Source organism: Plutella xylostella, chromosome 2 (genome assembly GCF_932276165.1).
Source record: "Plutella xylostella chromosome 2, ilPluXylo3.1, whole genome shotgun sequence".
Classification (NCBI taxonomy): domain Eukaryota; kingdom Metazoa; phylum Arthropoda; class Insecta; order Lepidoptera; family Plutellidae; genus Plutella; species Plutella xylostella.
This window is the reverse complement of record NC_063982.1, coordinates 4,002,845-4,030,472: the sequence shown is the minus strand read 5'-3', so window position 1 is coordinate 4,030,472 and position 27,628 is coordinate 4,002,845. Positions and strand designations below refer to the sequence as shown.

The 27,628-nt window shown below is 37.9% G+C and overlaps 1 protein-coding gene and 1 long non-coding RNA gene across 3 annotated transcripts; one reads left to right on the top strand and one right to left on the bottom strand.

Annotated features, from left to right (window-relative positions):
• Nucleotides 1-350: 350 nt before the first annotated feature.
• On the top strand, nucleotides 351-26,494 carry LOC105381303 (alpha-1,3-mannosyl-glycoprotein 2-beta-N-acetylglucosaminyltransferase). Of its 2 annotated transcripts, XM_048628946.1 has the most exons (11): nucleotides 351-791; nucleotides 1,168-1,296; nucleotides 2,070-2,194; nucleotides 3,247-3,460; nucleotides 3,835-3,913; nucleotides 4,363-4,512; nucleotides 5,647-5,737; nucleotides 7,118-7,222; nucleotides 24,768-24,830; nucleotides 25,233-25,340; nucleotides 26,145-26,494. In XM_048628946.1, exons 1-11 carry the CDS (start codon nucleotides 635-637, stop codon nucleotides 26,241-26,243), a joined length of 1,320 nt encoding a protein of 439 aa, XP_048484903.1. In that variant the 5' UTR covers nucleotides 351-634; the 3' UTR covers nucleotides 26,244-26,494. The 2 variants fall into 2 exon arrangements, with proteins under 2 accessions (XP_048484903.1, XP_048484865.1); XM_048628908.1 differs by lacking the exon at nucleotides 25,233-25,340 and having other exon boundaries at nucleotides 24,768-24,938.
• Nucleotides 7,924-16,495, bottom strand: LOC125490269. The gene is made up of 2 exons (XR_007267586.1): nucleotides 16,419-16,495; nucleotides 7,924-8,033 (listed from the first exon to the last, which is right to left on the bottom strand). It is a non-coding gene; the product is annotated as an uncharacterized LOC125490269 (long non-coding RNA).
• Nucleotides 26,495-27,628: the final 1,134 nt, after the last annotated feature.

The following is a 27,628-nucleotide window of genomic DNA, read 5'->3' as shown; positions in this document are numbered from 1 at the left end:
ATAATGATTATTCTGAGACCTACTTTACATATTCCTTCTTACGAACGAAGTAAGCATTAGCGATAGCGTAACTTTGTTTTGCACAACACTCATACGCAAAAGTAGTCGCAAACATATCAGTGGTTTAGGTATTGTTGCTATTTGTTTTTTTGTTGCCCTAGTGGCAAGAGAAATAGAAACCGTTATTATTTTGAGAAAATAACACAGACCAGAATTGCAACTGACAGATAATGTCATGTCATGTCACACACATCATCAAGTTGTCACTGCTGACTGAAATTGAAATTCAGCTGGCAAAGGCAGTGCAATATTCGCGATTATTTGGATTTATTCCATTTATTTTCTGCTGTAGCTATCATCTGATCTAATCTAAACAGATTACGTGTCCACTCCAACTAGTTTTGTACCAGTATTTGTCGAACTGAATGTACTGAAACCCAACTTTATGTGCAAATTTTCTTTTGGTCTCTACGATGGTGTATTTTGATACGAAATTGATTGTAAACAGTCGCGCTCTATGTCGACTATTGTGTTCTACATGTGACGTGGACGGTGCTACAATAGGCCGGTGTAACAAGCACATTTATGTGTAAACTTTACCCAAATTTATAAAGTAAAACTGAACAGAGGAATCATGTCGTTTAAAAGGATAAATTACCGACGGGTCACAACATTCCTCGTTATTTTCGTATTAGTGTGGATGTTTTTATTAATTAAGGATATACCAAAGCCTTTAAAGGATGTCAGGAACAAGCTATCAGCTGCCCAAAAGTATGATAATATTGATAAAGGTAAGACACTCAAACTTTTATTTTTGCATTGGAAAAAATAAACCTATTTAGAGTAATAAAGACACACAACAATATCTGATAAAGCTAGCACAAAATGAGCATCATGAATAGATCAGTACAAAAGATGTACCAGTTATAATGAATATAAATTATTTTCATTTAATTGACTGTAAGTACTATAAAATAATATAATGGAGTGTAAGTACTATAAAATAATGTTACCCAGTTTTCATTTGGGTCAATGTATCAAAGAAACTTAAATGCTGCCCTTAATTACCCAGCAAATCAAATCCAATCATACCAAAGTTAAGCTTAACTTAGTTAACTGTCTCATACATGAAACTGCCCTCACAATACCTCCTACATTCATTTACAGAAGCAATAAGTCAGAAGGTGGACATACTGTTCGAGCAAGTGAGCAACGAGCTGGAGGAGAGCAACCGGCTGCTGCTGGAGGTGCAGCAGAAACTGCTGGCGAGGCACGGAGGAGGGGGTGTGAGAGAATGTAAGACATTATTTTAGAAATAAAGAGATGAAGATTCTTTTTCCTGAATATGGGTTTATGAAATCAGTTGTAGAAACATCAATTATTAGAGTCTAACATATTCTGAAACATTATCTCTGATCCTCCACTGCATTGTTTTAGGGGGTGTGAGATCCTGTTTTTAATGGTACTCTATTGACTACAACCTTTTAAGTCAAAAGTTAAAATTTGTTAAGTTTTAAAATTTATGCAATTAAATACAGCAACAGAAAATAGGTTTTAGTGGTTTTTGTACACATACCTACATAAATTCCAAAGAACACACATCTCATATCTCATCATGAGGAGCAGAAGCGCCAATAACGTAAATGGTGTAGCATGTAACCAACGTGTGTGTGGTTGAGGCTCCACTCCCACTCACTAATTTGGTCCTGGCAGAATACCAGCCCTGTGATTATTTAATTATAATCATAGTATTATGCTGAGTCAGAACTCTTTTGCTAACGTGATAAATACACATGTTGCTTTTCTATCTGCATGTTTTATAATAATGTTTTGTGTTTTATGTAATCTAAAAATTCATGTTAGAAATCTTGCTGTGTAACCTGTGTATGTGTTGTGTTAAGTAAATAAATAACTTATCTATCTATCTATCTAGCATGATGTATAAAACCAACCCTAAATAAAAATAAAACTAGGATGACGAAAAGAAGGATGCCCCCAATCTATTTATTAAAATTTTCAGACATCAGTTATGTAAGATCCCAAATCAACCCACAATTTAAACTCCCCAGCTCCAAAGAAGCCCATACTGCCGGTGCTGGTGGTGGCGTGCAACCGCGTCACGGTGCGCCGCTGCCTCGAGCAGCTGGTCAAGCACCGCCCCGATCCGGAGACATTCCCCATCATCGTCAGTCAGGTGAGTTTTGTGTAATTTTGATGGATATCAGGGTTGGCAACATGATGATGAAACTTAATAGAATAGAATAGAATAAAACTTTATTCAAAGAACGTATGCTATTACATACATCCCACAAAACCAAATGTTAATATGGTTTGACTGTGGGTTAATATATGAGTAATCAGTATGTTTGGTGCATATTACTGTGGCAACAGGAATGTAACTTATAAAATTCCTCTCCATAATAATGTGATTATGAATAAGGTAAGATTTGTATAGTATAGTATCTTTTCTGCACCAGTTTATGGAAAAATCATGACATTTAGGACTTATTTTTCAATAGTCAGAGAAAAGTTATCTGAGGAATAATTCTGAGGCTGTGGCGTCTGAATGTTTGTATTAGACAGTGTGACAGCAACAATTTTATTCATCAGATAACCATTGAAAAAAAAACCCTTACTCAGGGATAATTAGCATTCCTCTAAACATACCTCTACAATACTATACTTATAAAATATTTTCAGTGCATGGTAGATATTTTCCTAAACATGGCGGCGTAGCGTGAGCATGATTGTGCTATTTGATTACAATCGTTGTATTATGGCTCTCTTGTAATACTTCTAATCAATGAAATTTTAAGATAAGAGTGATTAGTTTCGTACATACCATGTCCTTGGATACTATATAATAGGCACAATAATTATAATTATCGTTTAACGACGTTTCTGATAGTGCGTAATGTACTTTTGATATGATTATAGTGTTGGCTGAAATCAGTGTGGCTATCTAATAACATGAATGAATCACATGACTTATATGTATATAATTATAAAAACCCCTTTTTATAAATGTACCTACAGGACCCTGGACACACGAATTGATTACTGTAGAGTAGTCACACAACTGGTCATTCTAATCAACTTTTTCCTGGGAAATGTACGGATTAAATAACGAAAACGATTCTCCAAATATGGACCCTACAGCATTTGATTCAGAAATTTCCCATCTTTTACCCTTTGCAAAGTTAGCTCTGTCTCACCTCCAAGCTAAATAAACCATTACACCCACAGGATTGCGGTCACAACGCAACATACCAAGTCATCAAAAGCTTCGTCGATGCCGATCCGTCAATATCAGTGGTTCTCCAGCCGAACCAGTCAGATATCACCGTGCCAAAGAAAATGAGGAGTCTAAAGGGGTATTATAAGATCGCCAGACACTACAAGTTCGCACTGGACCATGTGCTTGTGACTTTGGGACATGAGGCTGTTATTATTGTTGAAGGTAAGACATGTCTAATAGAGTTTTTTTTTTCAAAATCCAAAGGATCCCTCCCAAATGAAGTATCAGCAATTATGATGGGGATTTGATATGGAGATCTGATACTAATTTTGACCCGGCTAAATATGACTCAACGCACTCTACTTCGGGAGTCAGTGACAACTAATCTAACTAGCTAAATTCTTTTCATTAAGATAAGAAAAATATTGATAATAAGAGCCTCTCACAGAAAGTATCTTGAACTAACAAAATTTGCAAATCAAATACTTATTTGTTCAGTATTATAGCAAATTAACCTGAAACTGAAAAATGCGTTCATTAATATTTGTCCAGCTGCATATATTATTATAGCGTGCGACCTCCTTCCATTGTTTCAGATGACTTGGACATATCGCCGGATTTCTTTGAATACTTCCTCGGTACATACCCACTTCTGTCCAAGGATCCTACTTTGTGGTATGTATTTACCTGTTTACTAATTACTAACTACACTCGGCTGCAATATAAAGTACTGTATTATTTTTGCAGCCCAGTGTACTTACTAGCGGTTAACAAGGCTTTTTCTGGAAATTCATCATAATTTAAGATGTAAGAAAGCAATTTTGCCCGGGCATTAAAAGGGGTATTTTCATGCCTCTTTTCAGAGAATAAAATTACATACGAACTAGACTTTCACGCTGCCTCTCGATTGCGTTCTATCCTTTAAATCCCATTATGTGCTATATTAGGCGTACAGTTACCTCAAAATATGTTCATATTATCTCTTCCATCCAAAGGTTGCCTGGTAGAGATTGCTTTAAGCAATAAGGCCACCTAGTATTTATTTTATGTTGCTGGAGCTCTTACATTACTCCCGAGTGTAGAACAACCATTACAAACTATAATACCCCTTATTTCCCCCTCAGGTGCATATCCGCGTGGAACGACAACGGCAAACAGAGCCTAATAGACCTGGCTTCCCCGGGGCTACTCCATCGCACGCAGTTCTTCCCCGGGCTGGGCTGGCTGCTCAGGAGCGGGGTGTGGGGGGAGCTGCGACCTGTGTGGCCAGAGGCGTGAGTATGAGTAATCAAAATTGGTTTAGTCGTGTCGATAAATGTCAAAAAATGTTTTTTCCTTTTATCATAGATCTTCATTGTTAACTCATCGATGAAAAGGACGATGAATATTAACACGCTACACAATCATCGGTAAAATTCATCGATGAATGGAAAAATTACAACTTACACTTTTTAACACCAACATGAAGAAGTATCTAGAATTCATTGTTGACTTACACACTAATACTGCTACCACAAAAAAACTATAAACACTGTTTAACTAGTGTTTAAAACTAAATATGACAGATTTTGTAAGCGTTTGACAGCGCTAAACATCTGTTAAATACTGTCTATCTAAGTCTAAGTAGTATCAATCTAAGTTTTTTTGGTAAGGCCCTAAATACTTCGTCATCGTTGAGCATCATCGTTGCCTCACACACTCAACTGGTCGTCATCGTTGTTACTCGGGGCTACTCCATCGCACGCAGTTCTTCCCCGGGCTGGGCTGGCTGCTCAGGAGCGGGGTGTGGGGGGAGCTGCGACCTGTGTGGCCCGAGGCGTAAGTCAAACTGGGTTTCGTTGAAATCGGTTGAGTAAAACAGTCGAAGATAGAAATTCAAGAGGATAAAGTATTAAGATTATTTAATTAGATGCTTAAGTTTCTTTATGTAACTTTTTAATCTGAAACACAGGAAAAACTCTGTTATTTCCTAGTTCAGAGCAGTATTTCACCTACCTTTAGATTTAAGAGTTGACCTATTTTTAAAATATGTATTACTATAGTTATCTGAATAAATTTATTCTTATTCTTATTCTTATAAAGTATTTCATTCCCAATGCAACAATGTTATCTTTTTCACCATTATCAAAGTTTGACTGTTAATTATTACCCAAGGGATGAAATAATTTTTCGTCCCCGGAGTCGGGGTTTAGTTTCATCACAACTTCACAACCACAATCGACGTTAATTTTATGAAGATTTTAATGAAATTCATCATTGCATTTTACAAAACAATATTAATATTAGTGGGAAAGCAATTTTCTCTAGGGACGAAAGCAGCTATTTTTACCCCTGTTTCCAATCACTCTTACCTACACTCCGAGCATGAGTGATGAATCATAAATATTTATTCCCATCCTTCTTTGCAGGTTCTTCGACGACTGGCTCCGGGACCCCGCCATCATCAAATCTCGCTCCTGCATCCGGCCGGAGATCTCCAGGACTTACTCCTTCGGGAAGGTAAGATTGTGTTTCAATACATGTCTGCTGTCTACAGGATGATGTAAATGCGGTATATTTGTGCAATAAAGGATTAAATAAATTAATTTATTGAGTGATAGTAGGTGAGCCAATATTTTCAATATTAATTTGTTATTCACCTCGTTTTGGCCCACCTACCTACCTAATAAACAATTTTTATTCTACCTTTTTTATATGTGTAAAAAAATATTCTCTATAGTAAAGACAAGTAAAACAAAGTTTCTATACAGAAGCAATTTTTTTTTCGCGGTTACAAGTTGTTCGTAATAAATACTTGGAGGTCGGCAATCATCTGGCTTATTCTGGATAATTCTTTACTGTACCATAAATACTAGATGCTTCCGAAATTACACAAATCTAATTTATAGTGCGACAAACTTATCTGTTCCGGTGAACAAATCCGATAAATCCGATAACTCCATTTCACTTGTATCACTTAAAAATAGGCGCAATTATCTTGATCAAATGTTTATGTACAAATTACTTAATACATAATAAAATTGACTCCCCAAACTGCTTTCTAAAGTATCTATTTTATGCCCTAGGGTAAATTGTCGAAAGCTTAAGTTATTCCATGTACCTTCAACTCGAACCAAGTATGCTGATAATGCTTTTATATCACGTGCATGTACTATGTACGTCTTTTAATAAAAACTTCTCCAAACTTGATCCATTCCATACTAAAATGTGTATATTTAAAAAATACCTAATGAATACCTTTTGTGAATAGGTTTATAAGGATTATTATATTGAGCCTGGTAGTATCTTAAATTTCGCATAGTCTCTGTGACCTTTGTAATTTTTCTGTTAATTTTGTAGTATAATTGCTCTGTGTAACCATGTTTTTGTGTGTGTTAAGTTTTTAGTGTGTATTGTGGATTTTTAAAACTAAAATGTCTTTAAATATTAATGGAAACTTTATTGGAAAAAGTACTACTTATGTATTTAACTTTAATGCATTCTATTCTATTCTATTCTCTGTGGGGGTGTAAGTACCTGCACCTGGCTCTCTCGAATGGAACCTTTGTGCATATCCCCAAGGTCTAAACTGCCTTCCTAAGCTTGGACCATTTCCACACCAACTTTAATGCATCCATCTGCTCTGTATGTTTCCTTAACAATAATAAAATAAAAAATAAAATAAAAAATAAATGAAAGCGAACTAAATTGATCCATATCTCATTACTTACTAATGAATTGTATATTGTTAATGAATAGATGGGTTTATGAACACCGCAAGAGCGAATTTACAATACGAGCAAATATAAAATCTTATAGAATTAAGAAATATTAGACATTTATGTGGAATCTCACCGGAACAGATAAGTTTGTGGCACTGTAACGTATATTTCTCCCCAGGTGGGCGTGAGCAAGGGCCAGTACTTCGAGAACCACCTGCGGCACATGCAGCTCAACACCCAGTTCGTGCACTTCACCAAGCTCAACCTCACTTATTTACTTAAAGTAAGACATTTACCGTATTATGTGTTACCATAAACTAGTTCATCAACAGTCGATTGTCCCGCGAATAGAACGATACGTCAACTTAAGGTCTTCGCAGATTATAACAACTCACCGGCGACTCGACTCTATGCTATACCATTTTTCAGAGCTATTGATATGTGGGACGTTTTGAGTTTGACAGTTCTAGAGGTGTCCGAGAGTGAAATCCTATCGACTTGAACCTATCGATTTGTATATACTCCATAGATTAATATAAATATGAATTTATTCGTATTTTCGGAAAACGCATTATAATTGCTATAACGCTTTCAGTATATGCTACTACTGTTATAGCTCTCAGAATCTGATGTATCAGAGTCAACAGTCGACATTAATGATCAGTTCAATCTAAATTAAATTCAAGTGCAAACAATCTATCCGAGCGAAACGATCACAGTCATGTAGTATCATTCTTTTTGTTCTATCGACCACCTTCAATTTCAACATTTTGTTAGCAGTGAAGGGTGGTGATGTACCTATTGTTTCTGGCTGCATACCCTAAAATAATAGTTTTGAAAATACAAGGTATTGCAAAAGTGGTAAGCTAAAAGGGGGTGATACTTCTAAACAACTTTTGTTTTACAACTCTAACCAGATAATTCGCGAGAAAAAATGGTTCTCCATATAAAATTTGTTGGTCACTTATATTATACAGGATGTCCCAAAAGTCAACGTTGTCCCTCAAAGGGCCTATAGGAGCTAGAGGCTAGCTCAGGAGTGGCCAGAATATCGTAATAATGACCTTAGTAAAAAATCGAAAATTCGATTCCACCTTGCATCAGTTTTAGCGGTGGTAGCTCAGTCGGTGTCGAACACCTTTTTAACTGTACCAAGTTATAAGCAAATTCAGTAGCAAATAAAGAGTGACACCTATAAGACGTATTTCTATTTCATCAATCCTCGTTAAACAAAACTGAACTTTACGTGCCTAAACATATGGCCCACATCGAACCGGATTAATATTTTGTTTACGACGAATTGAATAGACGGCCGGCGAGCGAGAACAAAAGGACCGCATTCCAAAGCGATAAGAGACTTTGCAAGTGAATAAAACTGTGCTATTTTAATCAAAACAATTTACATTACGTGTTGAATATTATTCTAAAAGTGTTGTGTTTGCATTAAATAAATAAAAATGCCTCCAACTCCGGAACAAGCGAGTTATTTAACTACATTGGAGGATGTTGCGGCTATGTTTACTAAAACTCAGACTAACCTTAAGAAATGTCCTAAGGCAAGACTTACTCAGGGATACATTAAGGCGCGTTTACAATGTATTGAAGATTATTGGAAGACATTCAATGAGACTAATCAAAGTCTAACGAAGATCACACCACGGGAACAACGCGGCATATTACCGTACTTCCTTAATGAAGAATATTTCACATATGAAGATCTTTACTAGTGTTGCCACGAATAGTGATTTGGCCGAATACCGAATACCGAATATTCGGCCGGCGCTCTCAGCCGAATACCGAATATTCGGCCACCGAATATTCGGCAGGTGATCTAGTATTTCAATAAGTTGAAATTTTTTTTAAAGAATGTTCTTCTTAAGACCATCGTATACCACTTGCTCGTCCATACAAAAAGAGAAAACGTTTTACTACTACTAAATATTATCCAATCTCCATGATTTTTTTTGTATGTTGTTGAGACAAGGAATAACTAGGTTTATAGCTTTTTTTTTATATTTTCAATAGATTCAAACTTATAGGCACCTCAAATAACGTAATTTTTGTGATAAAAACTTTGTTGAATCAAACCGTTTGTTGTACAATAACAATATATATATTTTTTTCTTTAAAAGCAAAAGCTATAAACCTAATTTATATTATGCTGAAGCGATTGACATCAAAATCAAAGAGATTGGTTGATATTTAATTAGTGTAAAAAGTTTTCTCCGGAAACCAGAATTTCATCAAGAAAAGTACCTATTATCAGTCGCGAGCTGCAGTGCATCTCTATCGCACCCGTACCCGGGGCATGAGAGTACAAGCGATAGAAAATGTTTTCCTAAATACCTATTTCGCTAGAATCGCGAAGGTATACTCTCCTCTTTATCTTACGGCAGATCCGTACAACTGGTGGTCAACCAACTCTAATCAGTAGCGGAACCTTATATATTATGTTAAAAAATACCTGTGTCTCAGTAAAGATAAAAAGATAAAGAAACATTTATTCGACACATAGACAGCAACAACAACAAAAAGAAAAATACAGACTTAAAGAAAAGAAATACATATACAAAATAACAAGGCCAAAAAAATAATAATAAAAAACTAACATGAGGCAAAAACAAAAATACAGGAAAAATATAAAACAATAACACAACGGGTTGCTGTCCGGAGTGTCGAAACGGCACCAGCTCAGCATGAGCTGTGGACAGTAAGGCCACAGCGCTGATTTTCAGCTGGCCCTTTTAAGTGACCTCAGTCACGTACACGAGTACCTACTTAACTATGTACAAAAAAAATAATAATAATATATAAGTATAGGTATATGGGACGTGTGTGTTGTGTGATTACTGTTATGAGTGTGTATGGTAAGTAAATAAATAATGCAGCTTACATTAAAAATAGATAGGTATGTGTGTGTAAATTCTGTAAAAAATAAATAGTACTTGTTAAAAAAATAATAATAATATATACACTAATTCCATTAATAATACATAAATATTACAAAAGGTATCAGTAACATAAATACTAAATACAGAGCAAAATAAATTTATACTAAATACAGAGCAAAATAAATATGTAATAGTGCGATGCGAAAAAGTAGTGGGTAGCCATAATGAAACGGCGAACGCACCCACAACCTGCAGCCTAAAATAAATTTCAGTAACCGGGCGCGATCCGTTCAGTGTACCCGCGTCATCCCGCAAGCCATAGCAGTAGCAGGTATCGTATATTTTATGAAGAAAAGTGCCACCGTCTCTTACGAACAAATGCCGATAAACTTGTCTTTATTCATCACAATTTGCCTTTAATTAATTTTAAATTTAAAAAATACTGATGTTGTATTCAGGTTTTCGTAATTAATGATTGTTTGATAGTGAAATGTGAAATGTTACGTTAAGGCCTCTACACACCAAAGCCGCTGACCCGGCGGCTCAGGCCGCCGGCTCAACCCGCCGGCCACATTTTGTACAATCATGCCTCATTTTGTACTATGTTAACCCGCCGGCACTAGGCCGCCGGGCTATGCCGCCGGGTCAGCGGCTTTGGTGTGTAGAGGCCTTTAATCGTACCTTTAATACTACTTACTATTCGGCCGAATACCGAATACTGAAAAAACTAGCCGAATAGGCCGAATACCGAATACTTGCCGAATATTCGTGGCATCTCTAATCTTTACCTGTGCATCAAGGCGGACCTGTTAGACTTGTTGAACAAATTAGAACAGGCGAAGAAACAACCTGAGCAGCCCTCCATGGATACTTCAGACTTAGCATTATCCTGTGTGAAGTTACCTAGAATACAAATACCGTGTTTCTCGGGCAAATATGATGAATTTCCGACTTTTGAAGATTTGTTTACATCTCTCGTACACAACAGCACTTCTTTATCTAACGTACAGAAGTTGCATTATTTGAAGACTAGTGTATCGGGGGAAGCGGAAGCATTGTTACGTCACATTAACATAACCGAGAGTAACTATCAACAAGCGTGGGATATGCTGAAGGGTCGTTACGGAAACAAAAGATTAGTAACAACATCACTTCTTAAACGATTATTTAATCAAAAGAAGATCGTTAATCAGTCTGCGCCCCATATCAAATCACTGATGGATACGACCACTGAGTGTTTAAATAGCCTTGAGAACCTTAGTGTAAAAACAGACTCCTGGGACCCGATGATAGTGTTTCTAGTGGTTCAGAAGTTAGACATGCAAACACACAAAGAGTGGGAGGAGCATGCTTATAACGAAAACACTGATGAGCTCCCCAAATGGAATCAATTACAAAAGTTTCTTCAATCAAAATTCCGAACATTAGAAATGATCGCTCCTACGTCACAAACAACAACAAAAGATAGAGTGACCCCACACAAATCATTCCACGTTATGACAAATCACAAAGAAGAGAGTAACGCTCGCTGCGACAATATAAAACCAAACCCGCAAGTTTCATGTACCTTCTGCAACGGAACCCACTACCTGTACAATTGTAAAGAGTTCTCTAAACTGACAGTTGAAGATAGGCATCAATTCGTACAGAAAAGTAACTTGTGCTTCAACTGCCTCATTCCAAACCACACTGTGTTCCGGTGCAAACATAGAACGTCTTGTAGAATTTGTAGAAGAAAACATCACTCACTGCTACATAAAGAAAATAAAACAAATATAGAAAACAACAACACACCAAGTAGAACAGAGACAACTGAAAGTCAAGAAGATACAGATAACAACATTACGTCACACTACTCAAGAGAAGAAACAACTAACAGAACAGTTTTGTTAGCTACAGCACTGATAGACGTGGTATCAAGTTCTGGAGAGTCACACGTCTTCCGTGCGCTCATCGATCAAGGTTCAGAGGCTTCCTTTGTGACAGCACGAGCCTCAGAGTTGTTGGGACTTAAGAAAACAAAAATCAATGGCACAGTATCTGGTGTGGGAGAAAGAAAACATGAACTCAAGCACAAAGTTAGTCTGTCAGTGTTATCAGAATCCAAAATGCCCATTCCTGTCGATGCCTACGTTCTGAAAACTATATCATCTACGCTCCCAGCAAAGAAAGTTGACATAAACTGGCCTGAACTAAAATCACTGAAGTTGGCTGATCCTACATGCCACGTACCGGGTAAAATTGACATACTACTCGGTGCTGACATATTTTCAAGCATCATAGAAGAAGGATTAGTCAGATTACAAGATGGACTTATAGCACAAAAGACGTGTCTTGGGTGGATATTGTCAGGAAGAACAAACAATACACAAGAAACACAACCCAAAATAACAAGTTTATTAGTAAGAGAAAACAATGATTTATTGAGACAGTTTTGGGAAATAGAAACAGACTTATACCACAAAAAGAAGATCCTGACAAAAGAAGAAGAAGAGTGTGAAACAATATACAAAAATACAACAAAGAGAGATGAAGACGGTAGATAAATTGTGCACTTACCATTAAAACAAACAATAGAAGAAACGATACAAACGGTAGGAGACACAAAACAACAAGCAATCAAAAGATTTATACAATTAGAAAGAAAACTTGAGAGAAACAAGAACCTGAAAGACCAATACAAGAAAGTGATAGATGAGTATATTGACATGAGTCATATGAACAAGATTGAAGATGAAGAAGACCACAAACAAATATACTTACCACACCACGCAGTAATCAGAGATGATAAAGATACAACCAAGATCCGAGTGGTATTTGATGCCTCGGCTAAGGGATCCAATGGACAATCGTTGAATGAAACCATGATGGTTGGACCAGTATTACAACCTGACCTGCGCAGCCTCATTATAAGTTGGAGAAAACACAAGGTTTGCGTAGTGGGTGATATAGTGAAAATGTACAGAATGGTGAAGACTGCAGATGATTTCACAAATTTACAATGCATTGTGTGGAGAGACAACCCAGATGAAGATATAGTAAGCTACAAACTCACGAGAGTCACATTTGGTACGGCTGCAGCCCCATACCTTGCAGTACGTACATTGAACCAACTAGCTGATGATGAAGGTCACGAACATCCAGAATACACAGCTGCGACGAATGCTATAAAGAATTGCTTCTACATGGATGATCTAATGACAGGACATGATGATGTCGAAGAAGCAAAACAGTTATGCCAAAATATCAAGGAGATATTGAGAAAGGGAGGATTCATAATGCAGAAGTGGTCAAGTAATGAAGAAGAATTACTAAAATTTCTAAAGGAAGGAGATGATACGAAAGACACAATAGAAATAAAGCTTGACAAAGTTATAAGAATTCTTGGTCTGACATGGGATAGAAAGAATGACAACTTCAATGTCACAGTCAACTTACCTGATGCACCCCATCCAATAACGAAGAGATCCATTCTCTCAGATGTTGCTCGTCTATTTGATCCATTCGGTTGGGTTTCACCAGTCGTCATCACAGCCAAGATAATGATACAAAGATTGTGGCTTAGCAATCTCAGTTGGGATGATGAACTGCCCGTTGACTTGTGTGAAGAATGGCTAAAATACAGAGAAGATCTTACTGACCTGCGAATGATCGAAATCCCACGTTGGCTGCAAACAACTCCTCGCTGTAAAGAAGTCCAGATCCACGGGTTCGCTGATGCATCCAGCTCAGCATATGCTGCAGTAACTTACCTCAGAGTGGTTAATGAACATGACGTCGTACATGTCACGATGATAGCATCCCGAACGAAGGTGGCTCCTATAAAACAACTATCAATTCCAAGATTGGAACTATGTGCTGCTGTGATGTTGTCTGAACAGATAGCTGATGTGTCACAATTATTAGAAGTGTCACAAGGCAACATATTTGCATACACCGATTCCATGGTTGTACTAGCGTGGCTCCAAGCTCATCCAAATCGCTGGAAAACATTTGTCGCTAATAGAGTCGCAGAGATTCTAAGAATTATAGACAATGAAAGATGGAGACATATTACAACAAATGAAAATCCAGCAGACATCGCTAGTCGTGGTATCAGGGCAGCTGACTTACCTGATTACAGAATTTGGTGGAACGGGCCTGAATGGCTAAAGTCAAACGACATAGAATATGTTACAAATACAGTACCTGCTACAGATTTAGAAGAAAAGAGTTCATTTCATACAAGACAAGACAAGACACACGAAGAAGAAAGTCCAATTTGGGAAAGATTTTCCAATATAACTAGAATGAAGAGAGTGCTCGCTTTATGTAAGAGATTTGCGAAGCCAAAGGAAAACAAAGATGTAAACATAACAGCAGATGAAATGGAAGATATATTGCAAGCATGTATAAGATATTATCAGAATGAAGTATATGAAAGAGACATAGAAGACCTAAAGAAGATGGGAAAGGTTAGAAACAAGAGCTCGTTGATCACACTTTCACCGTTCTTAGATAAGAATGGCATAATGAAAGTTGGAGGACGTTTACAAAACGCTGAGATAGCAGAAACGGCTAAACACCCAATAATCATCCCCAAAGGTGTACACATTACAAATCTGATAATGAAAGAAGCACACATTAAGACACTCCATGGTGGCAACCTGTTGATGATGACATACATCCGCAGTAGATACTGGATTATTGGCTTGAAAGCAGCAGTGAGAAACCACGTACGTAGCTGCAAAACCTGCATAATTGACAAGGCTAAAGTAAGAAAACAGCTTATGGGACAGCTGCCTGCAGTAAGAGTACGCCCCCACAGAGCATTTTTGAACAGTGGCGTAGATTATGCTGGTCCGGTACATATAAGAATGTCAAAGGGTCGTGGTCAGAAAACCATGAAGGCATACATATGCTTGTTTGTATGCATGGCAACACGAGCTATACATCTTGAAGCTGTTACGGACTTAACAGCCCAAGGATTCATGAGTGCATACCGCCGTTTCGTGGCGAGGCGAGGACATTGCGCTCATCTATGGAGCGACAACGGGACCAATTTTGTCGGCAGTGCTAAAGAGTTGAAGGTGCTGTTCGAAGAGGGCAAGGCTAACATGAGTACGCAAGTCGCTGAACTACTGGCTAATGATGGCACAACTTGGCATTTCATACCACCGAGAATGCCAAACTACGGAGGACTGTGGGAGGCCGGAGTCCAGTCAGCAAAAAGACATCTTACCAGAGTGAATGGTGATACAAAGTTGACCTATGAAGAGATGGCAACTTTACTGGCACAGATAGAGGCATGTCTGAATTCGCGTCCTCTGTGTCAGCTGGACAATACACTAGATACCCTGACACCCCTCACACCTGGACATTTTCTTGTTGGAGAGCCCCTGATCACTGTCCCAGATATGAACTATGAAGACAAGAATGTCAACCTATTGACCAGATGGCAATTAATTCAAAGAATGACTCAAGATTTCTGGCGTCGATGGCAAAATGAATATTTAAACACATTGCAGCAAAGATACAAATGGCAAGAGAGAGTACCGGCGCCTAAAATCGGAGATATTGTTGTCATAAAACAAGATGATTTACCACCTACAAAATGGCTTCTAGGAATCATAAAAAATGTCCACCCCGGAGCAGACAATCTAGTTCGAGTTGTAACTGTACAATGCAAGGGACAAACAGAAGTGAAGAGGCCCTTATCTAAATTAATATTGTTACCTAATTCAGAAAACTGTTAGATCATGGTGGGCGGTGGACTATGTAGTTTTCAATGCTTTCTAATGTAAAGTATTTTTTTGTAATTTGCATGTATTTAATTTGGTTTAGTTGACAGTGATTAAGTATGTTAGATTCAAATAATGTTACAGTCCATTAATATCGTAGAAATTTGTTGAAAACATTTCGTTTTGGTGGGCGGAATGTCGAACACCTTTTTAACTGTACCAAGTTATAAGCAAATTCAGTAGCAAATAAAGAGTGACACCTATAAGACGTATTTCTATTTCATCAATCCTCGTTAAACAAAACTGAACTTTACGTGCCTAAACAGTCGGGTAAGCGCCCGCTTCTCACGCCAGAGATGCGGATTCGATCCCGGCGCTGACATGTACCAATGAGTTCTTTTAACTTAAGTACAATGTATACCATCGCTCTTACGGTGAAGGAAAACATCGTGAGGAAACCTGCATATCTAGATTTAGCACATCTAGATATGTGAACCCACCAACCCGCAGTGGACCAGCGTGGTGGGAAATGGTCCAAGCTTAGGAAGGCAGTTTAGACCTTGGGGATATGCACAAAGGTTCCACTCGAGAGAGCCAGGTGCAGGTACTTACACCCCCACAGATAATAGAATAGAATAAAATAGAAGAGGGTGATACTTCTAAACAACTTTTGTTTTACAACTCTAACCAGATAATTCGCGAGAAAAAATGGTTCTCCATATAAAATTTGTTGGTCACTTATATTATACAGGATGTCCCAAAAGTCAACGTTGTCCCTCTAAGGGCCTATAAGAGCTAGAGGCTAGCTCTGGAGTGGCCAGAATATCGTAATAATGACCTTAGTAAAAAATCGAAAATTCGATTCCACCTTGCATCAGTTTTTAGCGTGCCGTTGATTTTTCGGACAACCTGTATAATACAACGTTGTAAAAAATCTAATATTGTATAAATTTTAATCGATTTTAGAATGTCGACTTTGATGCGTCGCATCTCTAGTACATTCCATTTTACCAAAGTGCGTACTCTATAAATATATTATCTGTGGTCATTGTCAATAAAATGACAGATTTTGCAATAGTACCTATTCATGCGTTAAATGGAAAATTTTAAAGTGTCACCCATGTCTTTGCCCCTGGAAAATGGTATAGACATTGATATTTAAGCCCTGTGTCATATGTTCAAGGTTTAATTTAATTTATTCAAGGTTTAACAAAAAATGATTATAAAGTAGTGTACAACGAGTGGCCTACACATCGTACACTAAAGGTCAACCCCGACACGTTGGTCACGCCATGACCACACGTTGTCCACGCAACGACTATGCGTTTGCGACTGACGCGTGACGGGCAACCATTTGCCAGCTCATGATTCGAAAAATAGTGACACCGCGTTGTCCACTCTTCACACCGCGTTGTCCAGGCGCGGATCCAGACCTCAAAATAGGTGATGGGCACGTCAAAAAAATGTGGTTTTGCCTCGCCTTGAGGTACTGATAGCAGTTTTTTTTGTATGTTGGTTTTTATTAGGGAATGCAATCTCCGACCGAGATTGACCATTCCAGATCGTTCGAGATCTCGTCGAGATCCGGGTCGAGATATCGATCTCAAAATCGAGATTATTCAAGATTTAACAGATCTATACATAGTTTCTATTTTTGTCAAATAATTTCTGTAACTTGTAATCATCATCATCAGCCAATAATCATCCACTGCTGGACATTGGCCTCTCCCAAAGAGCGCCGCAACGCTCGGTCCTCGGCCTTCCTCATCCAACCACTACCGGCTACCCGCCTAAGGTCATCAGTCCAGCGGGCAGGAGGGCGTCCCATGCTGCGTTTGCCTGTTCGTGGTCTCCACTCGAGAACTCATCTACCCCAACGGTTATCGGTTCTTCGGCAGATATGACCAGCCTACTGGCACTTCAGCTTGCATATTTTGACAGCTATGTCGGTAACCTTAGTCCTCTGACGGATAACCTCATTTCTGATATTGTAATAACCAGTAAGTATTTAATTTCGCCAAAAACGTTGTGAATCGGGAATTATTAAAAACTAGCTTTGCTCGCGATGAAATTTAGGATAAATTTCAAGTCTCTACGTTTACCGGTTCTATTCTATTTCTATTTTCTATTCTATTTTCTGTGGGGGTAACAGTACCTGCACCTGGCTCTCTCGAATGGAACCTTTGTGCATATCCCCAAGGTCTAAACTGCCTTCCTAAGCTTGGTCCACTGCGGGTTGGTGGGTTCACATATCTAGATGTGCTAAATCTAGATATGCAGGTTTCCTCACGATGTTTTCCTTCACCGTAAGAGCGATGGTATACATTGTACTTAAATTCAGAAAAGAACTCATTGGTACATGTCAGCGTCGGGATTCGAACCCGCATCTCTGGCGTGAGAAGCGGGCGCTTACCCGACTGAGCTACCACCGCTCTTTTACCGGTTCACCCAGACAGTTTTTTTTCCACAACTTAATCTCCATTTTTACCCTTATGGGGGTGGAATCATCAGAATCACCGAGACACGTGTACACTATTTTTCAATCTCGAAATCCTAAATTTTAAGATCCTACTTTGAAACTGAAGGTGCAAACTTTCATCTCCTATTTTACCCCTTCAGGGTGGAGTTTCTGAAAATCCTTTCTTAGTGCTCACCTAACTACACTATCTAAGGAACCTACGTGCCAAGTTTCATGATTGTAGCTTGAGCCAGGCTGGCTGGCATAGCTGTGCGTTGATGCCCAATCAGTCACTTTCTTCTTTTATATTATTACTAAACATATGATTTTTATTAATCAACAATTTTGAGGATTTTGGGAAAACAGACAAAAATTATGCAATCCAGACTTCGGTGGCACCCAGTCTTAAAATCTCGAGATCTCGAAATGTCGGTTCATTTTGTCGCTTTCTCGACGAGTTGTCAAAATTCGAGATTGATGGCCTTTAAGGTTGAATCTCTTGAAGAAAATTATTCGAGATCTCGGTGAAATCTCGATCTCGCGGGATCGAGATGGCATTCCCTAGGTGTGATCATATATTATTACGGTTATGCTAAATGCAATGTTTCCTCCTCAAAAGCCCTCTGGATCAATAATTGTTAAAATCGTTGAGAAAACGAATGTAGATAACAGACACCTTGAACTTAAATACAGGTTACTTTTTATTAGAGAATTCCCAAAGGAATATTTTTAAGGCAAAGCGTAGAAAGCGGGAATTGTAGCAAAGTAACTAACTTAAGACAAGTGCAGTAATTAAGTATATTTAAATTGCAATCATTGCGGTATCGCTGCATTTTTGATAATTAGGTATGTTGTTTGGGATCCTTCACATAGTAGTAGATATAATTCAAATTTTGCCTCAGCCATAACTCAACGCGCGGTCATTTAAAATGGCGGCAAAATTGGAATTCTAATATGTAAAGGATCCTATACCTAATTATAAATAGTTAATTACCCCTACAACTTAACAGCTGAATCTCAAGAACACTATCAAGTTTAATACACATAACTCGTATCATTTCATTAGATATTCACACTCACGAGCAATGAAAAAGTTACACTTACAAAATGTCGACACCGAATTACCCATTTAAGAACATTTTAGAAACAGATTCTAAAAACATTTTAGATTGATCTTCGCGTTTTTTTATAATATGTACCTAACTATATCATAAAAAGTATTTGACTTCAACTAATCTCGTTGTTTACGTAAATAACTAGTCACATTTGCTGTAAGCCGAAACTCAACTATCCGGAGGGCTTTCGAGATGGAAAAAAAGTATTTAGCATAATCCGAAATCATCACCACCAACATAATGGTAAAAAACAGCCTTACGAAAGTGAGAAATCATTATATTAAAATCCCGATATGACAAGTCATTTAGGTGATTTATTTATTTTTATTTATTTTATTTATTTTTACATTTTCGTGGAGAACCAACAGCATTTTGTTAATAACTAAATATTACTTATGAACATATAACAACTAGATGCCATTAACAGGTTCCCGCATATAACACAAAAGTAATGACTGTAAGTAGGAGCAAACAAAAAACCGTGACAATTAAATAAAAACCCAAATAGGTACCTACCACAATCACATAAAAAACAAAGGGTCTTATTAATTTAAACTAACAGCACACATTTATGAGATGATGTTTCATTGAGGACAAACTGTTGCAAAAAAGATCTATGTCAGAACCAGTAAAGTGTTTGTTAAAAGTTCTACAAGCTCTGATCAGGAATGAGTTTTGTCTGTAGTTGGTTTTTGAGGTGGGTACATTTAATAACGGTTTCAAACGGGTCAGTCGAGGGGGTACTCTTAGTCCTACTTTGGACAGCAATGCCGGACAGTCGATATTACCCTTCACTAATTTGGCTAGAAATAGTACGTCGGCAATCTCTCTGCGATTTTGAAGAGATAAGAAGTGCATGTTGCTGCATCTTGTTTGATAGCACATTTTGGGTAGTTTGAACTTAAAACCAAGAAACCGAGTAAACTTTTTTTGTACTCTCTCCAATCTGTTTATATAGGTTTCGTATTTCGGATTCCATATTTGACTAGCGTATTCTAGGTGACTACGGACATATGAACAATATAGTATTTTTAAGGTCTTCATTGACTTGAAAGGTTTTGACACACGCATAATGAAACCCATAGCCCTACTAGCTTTGCCCACAATGTTGTCAATATGCGAATCGAATAATAATTTTGAATCATGAGTAACTCCAAGATCTTTAGTGCTATAAACCTGATTAAGTGATTGATTTTTAATTTTGAAGGAGCACATGAATGGCTTGCGTTTGCGAGTAAACACAATAAAATAGCACTTGTCAACATTGAGGTCTAGACTATTATTTGTACAATACTGGTCAAGCCTTTGAAGATCATCCTGGAGAAGCGCTTCATCTAAAGAATTGTTTACCTTTCTAAATATTTTCATGTCATCAGCGAATAACAGATAGTTAGAATTTATAAAGCACGTGTCGATGTCGTTAATGAAAATGATAAATAATAGAGGTCCTAGTAGAGATCCTTGAGGGACACCTGATGGAATACTCCTCCAGGAAGATGTAAAACCATTAAGAACAACAGCTTGTTTGCGATTATTCAAGTAGGAGCGAAACCAGTCTAAAAGATGACCCCTCACACCGATGATATGTAGTTTTTGGAGAAGCAGGTAATGGTCAATCCGATCAAAGGCCTTGCTGTAATCTGTGTAGATTGTAGCAACCTGGTTGTTATTCGAGTCCATCTCCTCAGTAATAAAATCATTAAAAATAACAAGATTAGATACAGTGGATCGTCCTTTAAGAAAGCCATGCTGGGCAGGGCTGAACGCTGATTTTAGTCTGTTATAAAGTTGGTTGAAGACAATCCGCTCCAGCACCTTTGCTATAAGGCAGAGTTTCGAAATCGGTCTATAATTACCTACCTGATCCTTAGAACCTTTTTTATGAATTGGAGAAATGAATGCCAGTTTCCAACGCAACGGGACAACACCTTCAGTTAGTGACCTACTGAAGAGGATTGCAATTGGAACAGTTAATTCAGAGGCACAGTTGGAAAGAAATACAGCTGGCAACTCATCAGGTCCCGCAGATTTCGATAAATCTAACAACTTCAGAAACCTTTCGATTTCACCAGTTCTTACTTCGATAGATGATATATCGCACACAGATAATATGTCACTAGGATAAGGGTTGTTATTGGAAATATTATTTTGAATGAACGTCGAGTGAAAATAAGAGGAAAATAGCTCGGATATACCCGGACCAGTATCACTAGTGACACCTGCATACGAGACGCTGGAGGGGACAGAGCTACCTTCTCGCTTAGACTTGACGTACGACCAGAACGCTTTTGGGTTTTGAACTATGGCTGATTCGATCGACCTTATGTAGTTGGCATAGCATTCATTTTCGACTTTTTTCGCCCTATCTCTTAGAGTTTTAAATGAGAGCTCATCTGATATATTACTGTAAGTTTTAAATTTTTTATAATATTTATGCTTTTCCTTGAGTATTTTCACAAGTGCTGAGTTGAACCATGGTGGGTACGACTCATTACCGGCCCGGCGGGTGGGGACATATTTATCTCTAATTGAGTATAGCGTACTGTAAAATAAATCCACTGCAGTATTAAGATCGTGAGATGACAGTTTATCATGCCAATTAATTTCGCGAACACTTTTCTTAATGTTAGTATAGTCGGCACGAGAGTATGAGTATAAAGTATGCGGGTTTATTGGGAGAGGAGTGGTAGTAGATAATGCTATGTCAATAAGCAAGGCTTTATGGTGTGGATCTTCGGGCACTAGCGGGTCTAAGCATTCTTTAACTGAGACATTTTTGTTGGACAGTACCAGGTCCAGCAGGCGCCCAAAGTTATTGTGGATATTATTGTACTGGTTTAGATTACATAAACTGAGAGTATCAATAAAATTATAAACATGGTCACCAGATAATCCTGACGGTATTAGGAAATCATTTGCCGATGATAACCAAGTAATATCGCTCATGTTGAAGTCACCTAACACAAGGAATAAGTCATCACTATGAGTAGAAAACAAATTAGTCAATTGATTTGTAAAGTTATATAATTGCCTGGAAAAACTATGACCTAGATTTTCACTACAAAGGTAGATAGTACAAATATGTAATTTGAGAATACGTTTCCTCACTAAGTCTTTATAAGAAATTGTCACCCAGATATCCTCGGCCGAAGACTGCCACGCATAGCTGCATGATGAGCGAAGACTACGCTTGACTGCTATCGCCACTCCACCTCCCAGGGATTGCCTAGTAGCTACGTAATCACGGTCCCGCCGATATACAGTATACCTACTATCGAATAACTCAGAATCTGCGATACTGCTAAGAAGCCATGATTCGCTTATAGTAATCACGTCATAGTCGTTAAGCAATACATTGTGAATAAAGACCTCAGTTTTAGTCCGTAGTCCCCGAACATTCTGATGATAAATGTTTAGGCTAGCCATTAGTAATTAGTGAGAATAACTGGAGTAAATCACTGTAATAGACAATCAAAGCATGACACACTATGTATTTTATGTATAAACTGTAGAACTCGTTATGAACACCGTTTGAAACCATAATTACACCACAATAGGAATTAAAAGCCACCTTATTCTTATCATACAAAGGGCATAATATTAGAAATAAATGAGTGAGCGCCACTATTGTCCCACTCATTAAAATTCCACAATCACGACCTCTTAATATTATCAAAGCGAAAATAACGAAGTAAAAGGCATAGAAAACACTGTAAACAAATTTGATTGCAAGTGTAAGATACATTGACATTATTTTAAATACAAGTGCGATACGATAGAAGGTATACAGAAAAAGTAAGCAATAGTGCTGACAAAGTAATCGCGACCTACACGAAATGCATATAAGGTACAAATTACTTGTTCTAATTAACGGCGTAAGGCATGCGGTAGCGAAGTCGAGTGGTAAGTTGTAATGCAAAATATAATTTTGTTTAGGGTCAGTGGTCCTCAAACATTTGTGATAACAGCAAGTGATAAAAAGCAACAATATAATATAATGATGATAGCCAAGCAAATTCTTACATAATCTTTTTGAGATCAATGGCTGAGCGTATTTTAATGATATGTGAAGTTGTATTTTTGCGGACCAATATTTTACAATGTTTGACCCAAACGAATTGAAAGTCATACTGACGTGCGGCTTCCTTAGTTTTCAGCAATAGTTGTTTATTAGCTACAGTGAGGTGGTCGTTTATATAAATTCTCATTGTGCCGTGCAGATTAATATTTTCTGGAGTGAGAGGCTTGTTTAAAGAACGCGCCGCAGCAATGAAATCTTCTTTCATATATCTGTTTATGAATGAAACTATTATAGGTTTTGGTGTGGAAGTATCACGTGACGGCACTCTAGCCACATAGTTGATACTCGTCTTAGTAACTGGGTAATTAATCTCACTACCAATCTTCACAACGATGTCGAGAAGATTCTCTCCCTGCTTTTGCGGTACACCTTTAATTTCCAGATTGTTCGCTCTCAGCCATTGTTCACGCTGATTTGTTTCTTCTTGAAGATCAGACAGTTTCTTCTCAAGGTCAGGAATAATTTCCATTCTTTCCTCGACGAGTTTAAGTCTGGAACTCAGCACATTGACGGAGTCATTAAAGTCCTTGATAGATGCATGTGCATTTTCGACTGAAGCCATAAGCCCATCTATGTCGGATCTGATAGTCTTCACATCTTCGACCAGCGTAGTGAGAGGAGCCAACTTCTTAGTTATAAGTTGCAATTCCTTGTAAAGTTGCTCAACATTCGGTGCAGAGACTTTTGGAGTTACCTGGGGGGATGATCCTGCCTTGCATGAGGGACAGCGCCATGAAGCCTTCCTGTCACCAAGCTTGCGATAGCCGGCCTCAGTGATACCGGAGCACGGAAAATCGAAGTGACGGCTACAAACGCTGCACAGAGCCCCGTCAGACATCTCAGCGTTACACCGACCGCACTTGTACATCTCTAATCAAAGGTTGAGAACCGCTTGTAATGTGGATTTGGAGCGCGACTGTGCGTAACAACACTCGGAGACCGACGGATGACGTGATGGGCATGCCCATCTTGCCCATATGGGTGGATCCGCGCCTGGCGTTGTCCACTCTTTGACACCACGTTAGTGACCATTGGGTGGATCAACTAGTTGACTACTCATTGAGAGTGTGAGTAGAGTTGCTGCCGCGTTGGCGTGGAGTTGTTATAATGTGCGAATACCTTTAATCGCGGGACAATCGACTGTGGATGAATCCATCAGAATCTGTCAATTCAGTGTATGAGATTAAAAAACAGGTACAGTCATACTTCATAAAATAAAAGGTACAGTCAACGTCATTAGAAACTGTTCCTTGGCAAACTCAAAAATCATCTCTTATTTTAAGCAAACATAAGTAAAAATAAAAAATAGCTATTGCTACTTATGAAGCTGGCCCTACCACTGTAATAAGGTGCATAAATAGACTGGACTGTTTTTCTTTGGTCAACCAGGCGTTCGCGAGCTCGCGTTCTACTTTGATGATGATCCCTTTACGTTAGGATGTGCTGAGACCCTTATCTTTTCACTTTCACCAGTGACAAACATTTGAGTTAGACTAAGTAGTCTTGCAAAATCAGACTCACAGTACTTCATCCTACATACTTAAGCCACCTTCATCTCCTCAGGAAAACTACGACCGCAACCTGCGCATGCTTCTCCCCACCCTGGTGGAGATGACGGCCCCAGAGGTGAAGAACAGCTACTCTGTGGCGCCGGAGTCTGTGATCATCATCTACGACAGTGTACCCGAGTACACGAGGGCAGCCAAGGCGCTGGGACTTATGGATGATTTGAGGGTAAGCGATAAACCTAATATATAATAAACCACGGAAATTTAAGACATAAATTATTAACACAATATTTTAGACACAAACTTTTACACACAAAAATTTACACCAACTTTTACACACTAAAACACAACACAACCTTTTTCGTGTGTTCAAATGTAAGAAATTTTGCAGTAATGCCAATTAATGTATTCAATTTCTTGAGCATCATTGCGTCCATTGTAAGAGAGCGTAAGATTATAATTATCCGTAAATCAGAATAGACTAGCTACATTAGAATGCTAGGAGATGACGGCCACAGAGGTGAAGAACAGCTACTCTGTGGCGCCGGAGTCTGTGATCATCATCTACGACAGTGTACCCGAGTACACTAGGGCGGCCAAGGCCCTGGGCCTTATGGATGATTTGAGGGTAAGCGATGAGTACCTATTTTAACGATAAACAACGGAAATTTAAGACATAAACTATCGACAAAATCTTTTACACACACAAAAATCGACATAAACATTTACACACACATAAATTAACACAAACTTTTACACACACTAAAACACAACACAACCTCATTCGTGTGTTGAAAATGTGAGAAATGTTGCAGTAATGTCGATGAATGTATTAAATTTCTTGTTAATCATTGTATCGATTATAAAGAGCCAAAGATTATAGTTTTCGGTAGACCAGAATAGACTAGCTACATTAGAATGCTAGGAGATGACGGCTACTGAGGTCAAGAACAGCTACTCTGTGGCGCCGGAGTCTGTGATCATCATCTACGACAGTGTACCCAAGTACACTAGGGCAGCCAAGGCTCTGGGGCTTATGGATGATTTGAGGGTAAGCGATGAGTGTTTTAACGATAAATCAGGGAAATTTCAGCCAAAATTCTCGGACTTATGGATGATTTGAGGGTAAGATGGATTTACCAACAAACCATTCAACATTCACACACAAAAATCAACACCTACTTTTACACACACAATCTGTTACTTGCATTAAACAGAAAAGTCGGCAATAACGCCAATACCAGCAGTGTCCTTTGAGCTAGCCAAAGGCTCTGCATTAGCTGAGTGAACACCTTTTTTGACGACGACTCCAAATTTAAATTAGATTATGTTTACATTTCTTTCTTAATTAATGTATCATTGTTGCTGTCTGTGATAAATAAGGTTTTTATCTTTATTTCTTTCTTCAATAATAGTATTATTTTTGTTCCAGGGCGGTATACCCAGAACTGGCTACGAAGGCATAGTGACATGCTTCATTAAAGGTCGCCGAGTGTACTTAGTGCCGAGGGAAACATTGAGAACTATATAAACAGACTTGCAACTTAATTAGGTTGAATAGTGTACAGTTGACACATTTTATGTGACTTTTGTATAGTGACAAAAATATTGGTGCCGTCGTATGGCGCACAAGATAAACTGTGATAAGAGTGTATATCGCGCTCTCGAGGTGGGCGATAAGACTATGCCTAGCCGCGTGGAATTCTATCAGTGACAACCGAGCTGCGGGAATATCACTGATAATTTTGCACCCTGTCTAGCCGGTGGGCCGTGTACTACACGACCAAATCCGTGTACGACCACTGATTTGGTCGGGATGGGTGTAAAAAATACTTGGCAGCTACATATTAATTATACCGATAAAAAAATCTATTCTAAGTACAGGGTGGTACCAAAAGTTAATTTCATTCACAAAAAATAGGCACTCATTCAATGTGTTAGAGTTATTAAATCCCACCCTGTATACGTACGTACGCACTTATTGCATTTTTATGCTCTCTCACCAATTAAATAGCTCCCTAAAGAAACTTCAGTTCTTTGTGTATTTTTTTTTTGTTAAATCGGCCCGAATTCATTCCATATTAGCATTTATAAAATGATTTTCTACATTTTGTTTATACTTTAGGTACCTATATTTAGTGCCAATTTCTCCATTGTCGGTTAGAGCATACTGCATAACCAGGGAGTAGTGAGTGGTTGACTTTTGACACATCTGGCATGAATTTTATATGGATATGACGTATAATTGATGAATGATTACTGGTCGGTTAGATAACCGACTATGGAGAAACTGGCACTTAGGTTGACATTTTATCAGTGAACGAGCAAAGTATTGTGCTATAAACACAACATTGTTCTGTACAATTGTCTCCAGAAAAAAAAACCCTTTTATCATTTTAGTGACCAAAATATTGTAGTTCTAATCAAACCTTATCAAATATGGCATTATTTAGTAGGAAACAAGTTTTGCTTAAAAGTGCTATTTGTTTTACCTATATCTAATAATTATTTTAATTAGAATATTTTAAAAAATGGATGCCGCAAGAATTTTTTGCGTATTTTATGTTTAGCAAGTTTGCTTTTTTTTGTTGATTTTTATGCGAAACATAAATGCTAGTATTTCTGAGAAACTAGCATTATATGTATTAAAATATATTATGATGAACATTAGATGTAATAATATTTTATAAGTAGTTCCACTTTTTGTACATAACTTTACGTAATCTAGGTATATTCATTATAATATCACATGCACAGTAAATATAAAATAAAATATCATCACATTAAATTTTCAGTGATATGATTACAATTAGTAGTTAATCTACAGGTTGTTGCGAAAGTGGTAAGATGACGATATGATGAAGATATTTTTTTGCTATCTCTCGGAACATTTTTTATTTTGTTTATGAAGCGTCC

Bases quoted from the DNA above. Each gene is read 5' to 3' on its own strand.
- LOC105381303 (XM_048628946.1), top strand. From the start codon at position 635: ATGTCGTTTAAAAGGATAAATTACCGACGGGTCACAACATTCCTCGTT. The intron at 2,195-3,246 runs GTGAGTTTTGTG...TTACACCCACAG, and splicing joins TCCCCATCATCGTCAGTCAG to GATTGCGGTCACAACGCAAC. The intron at 7,223-24,767 runs GTAAGACATTTA...TCATCTCCTCAG, and splicing joins ACCTCACTTATTTACTTAAA to GAAAACTACGACCGCAACCT.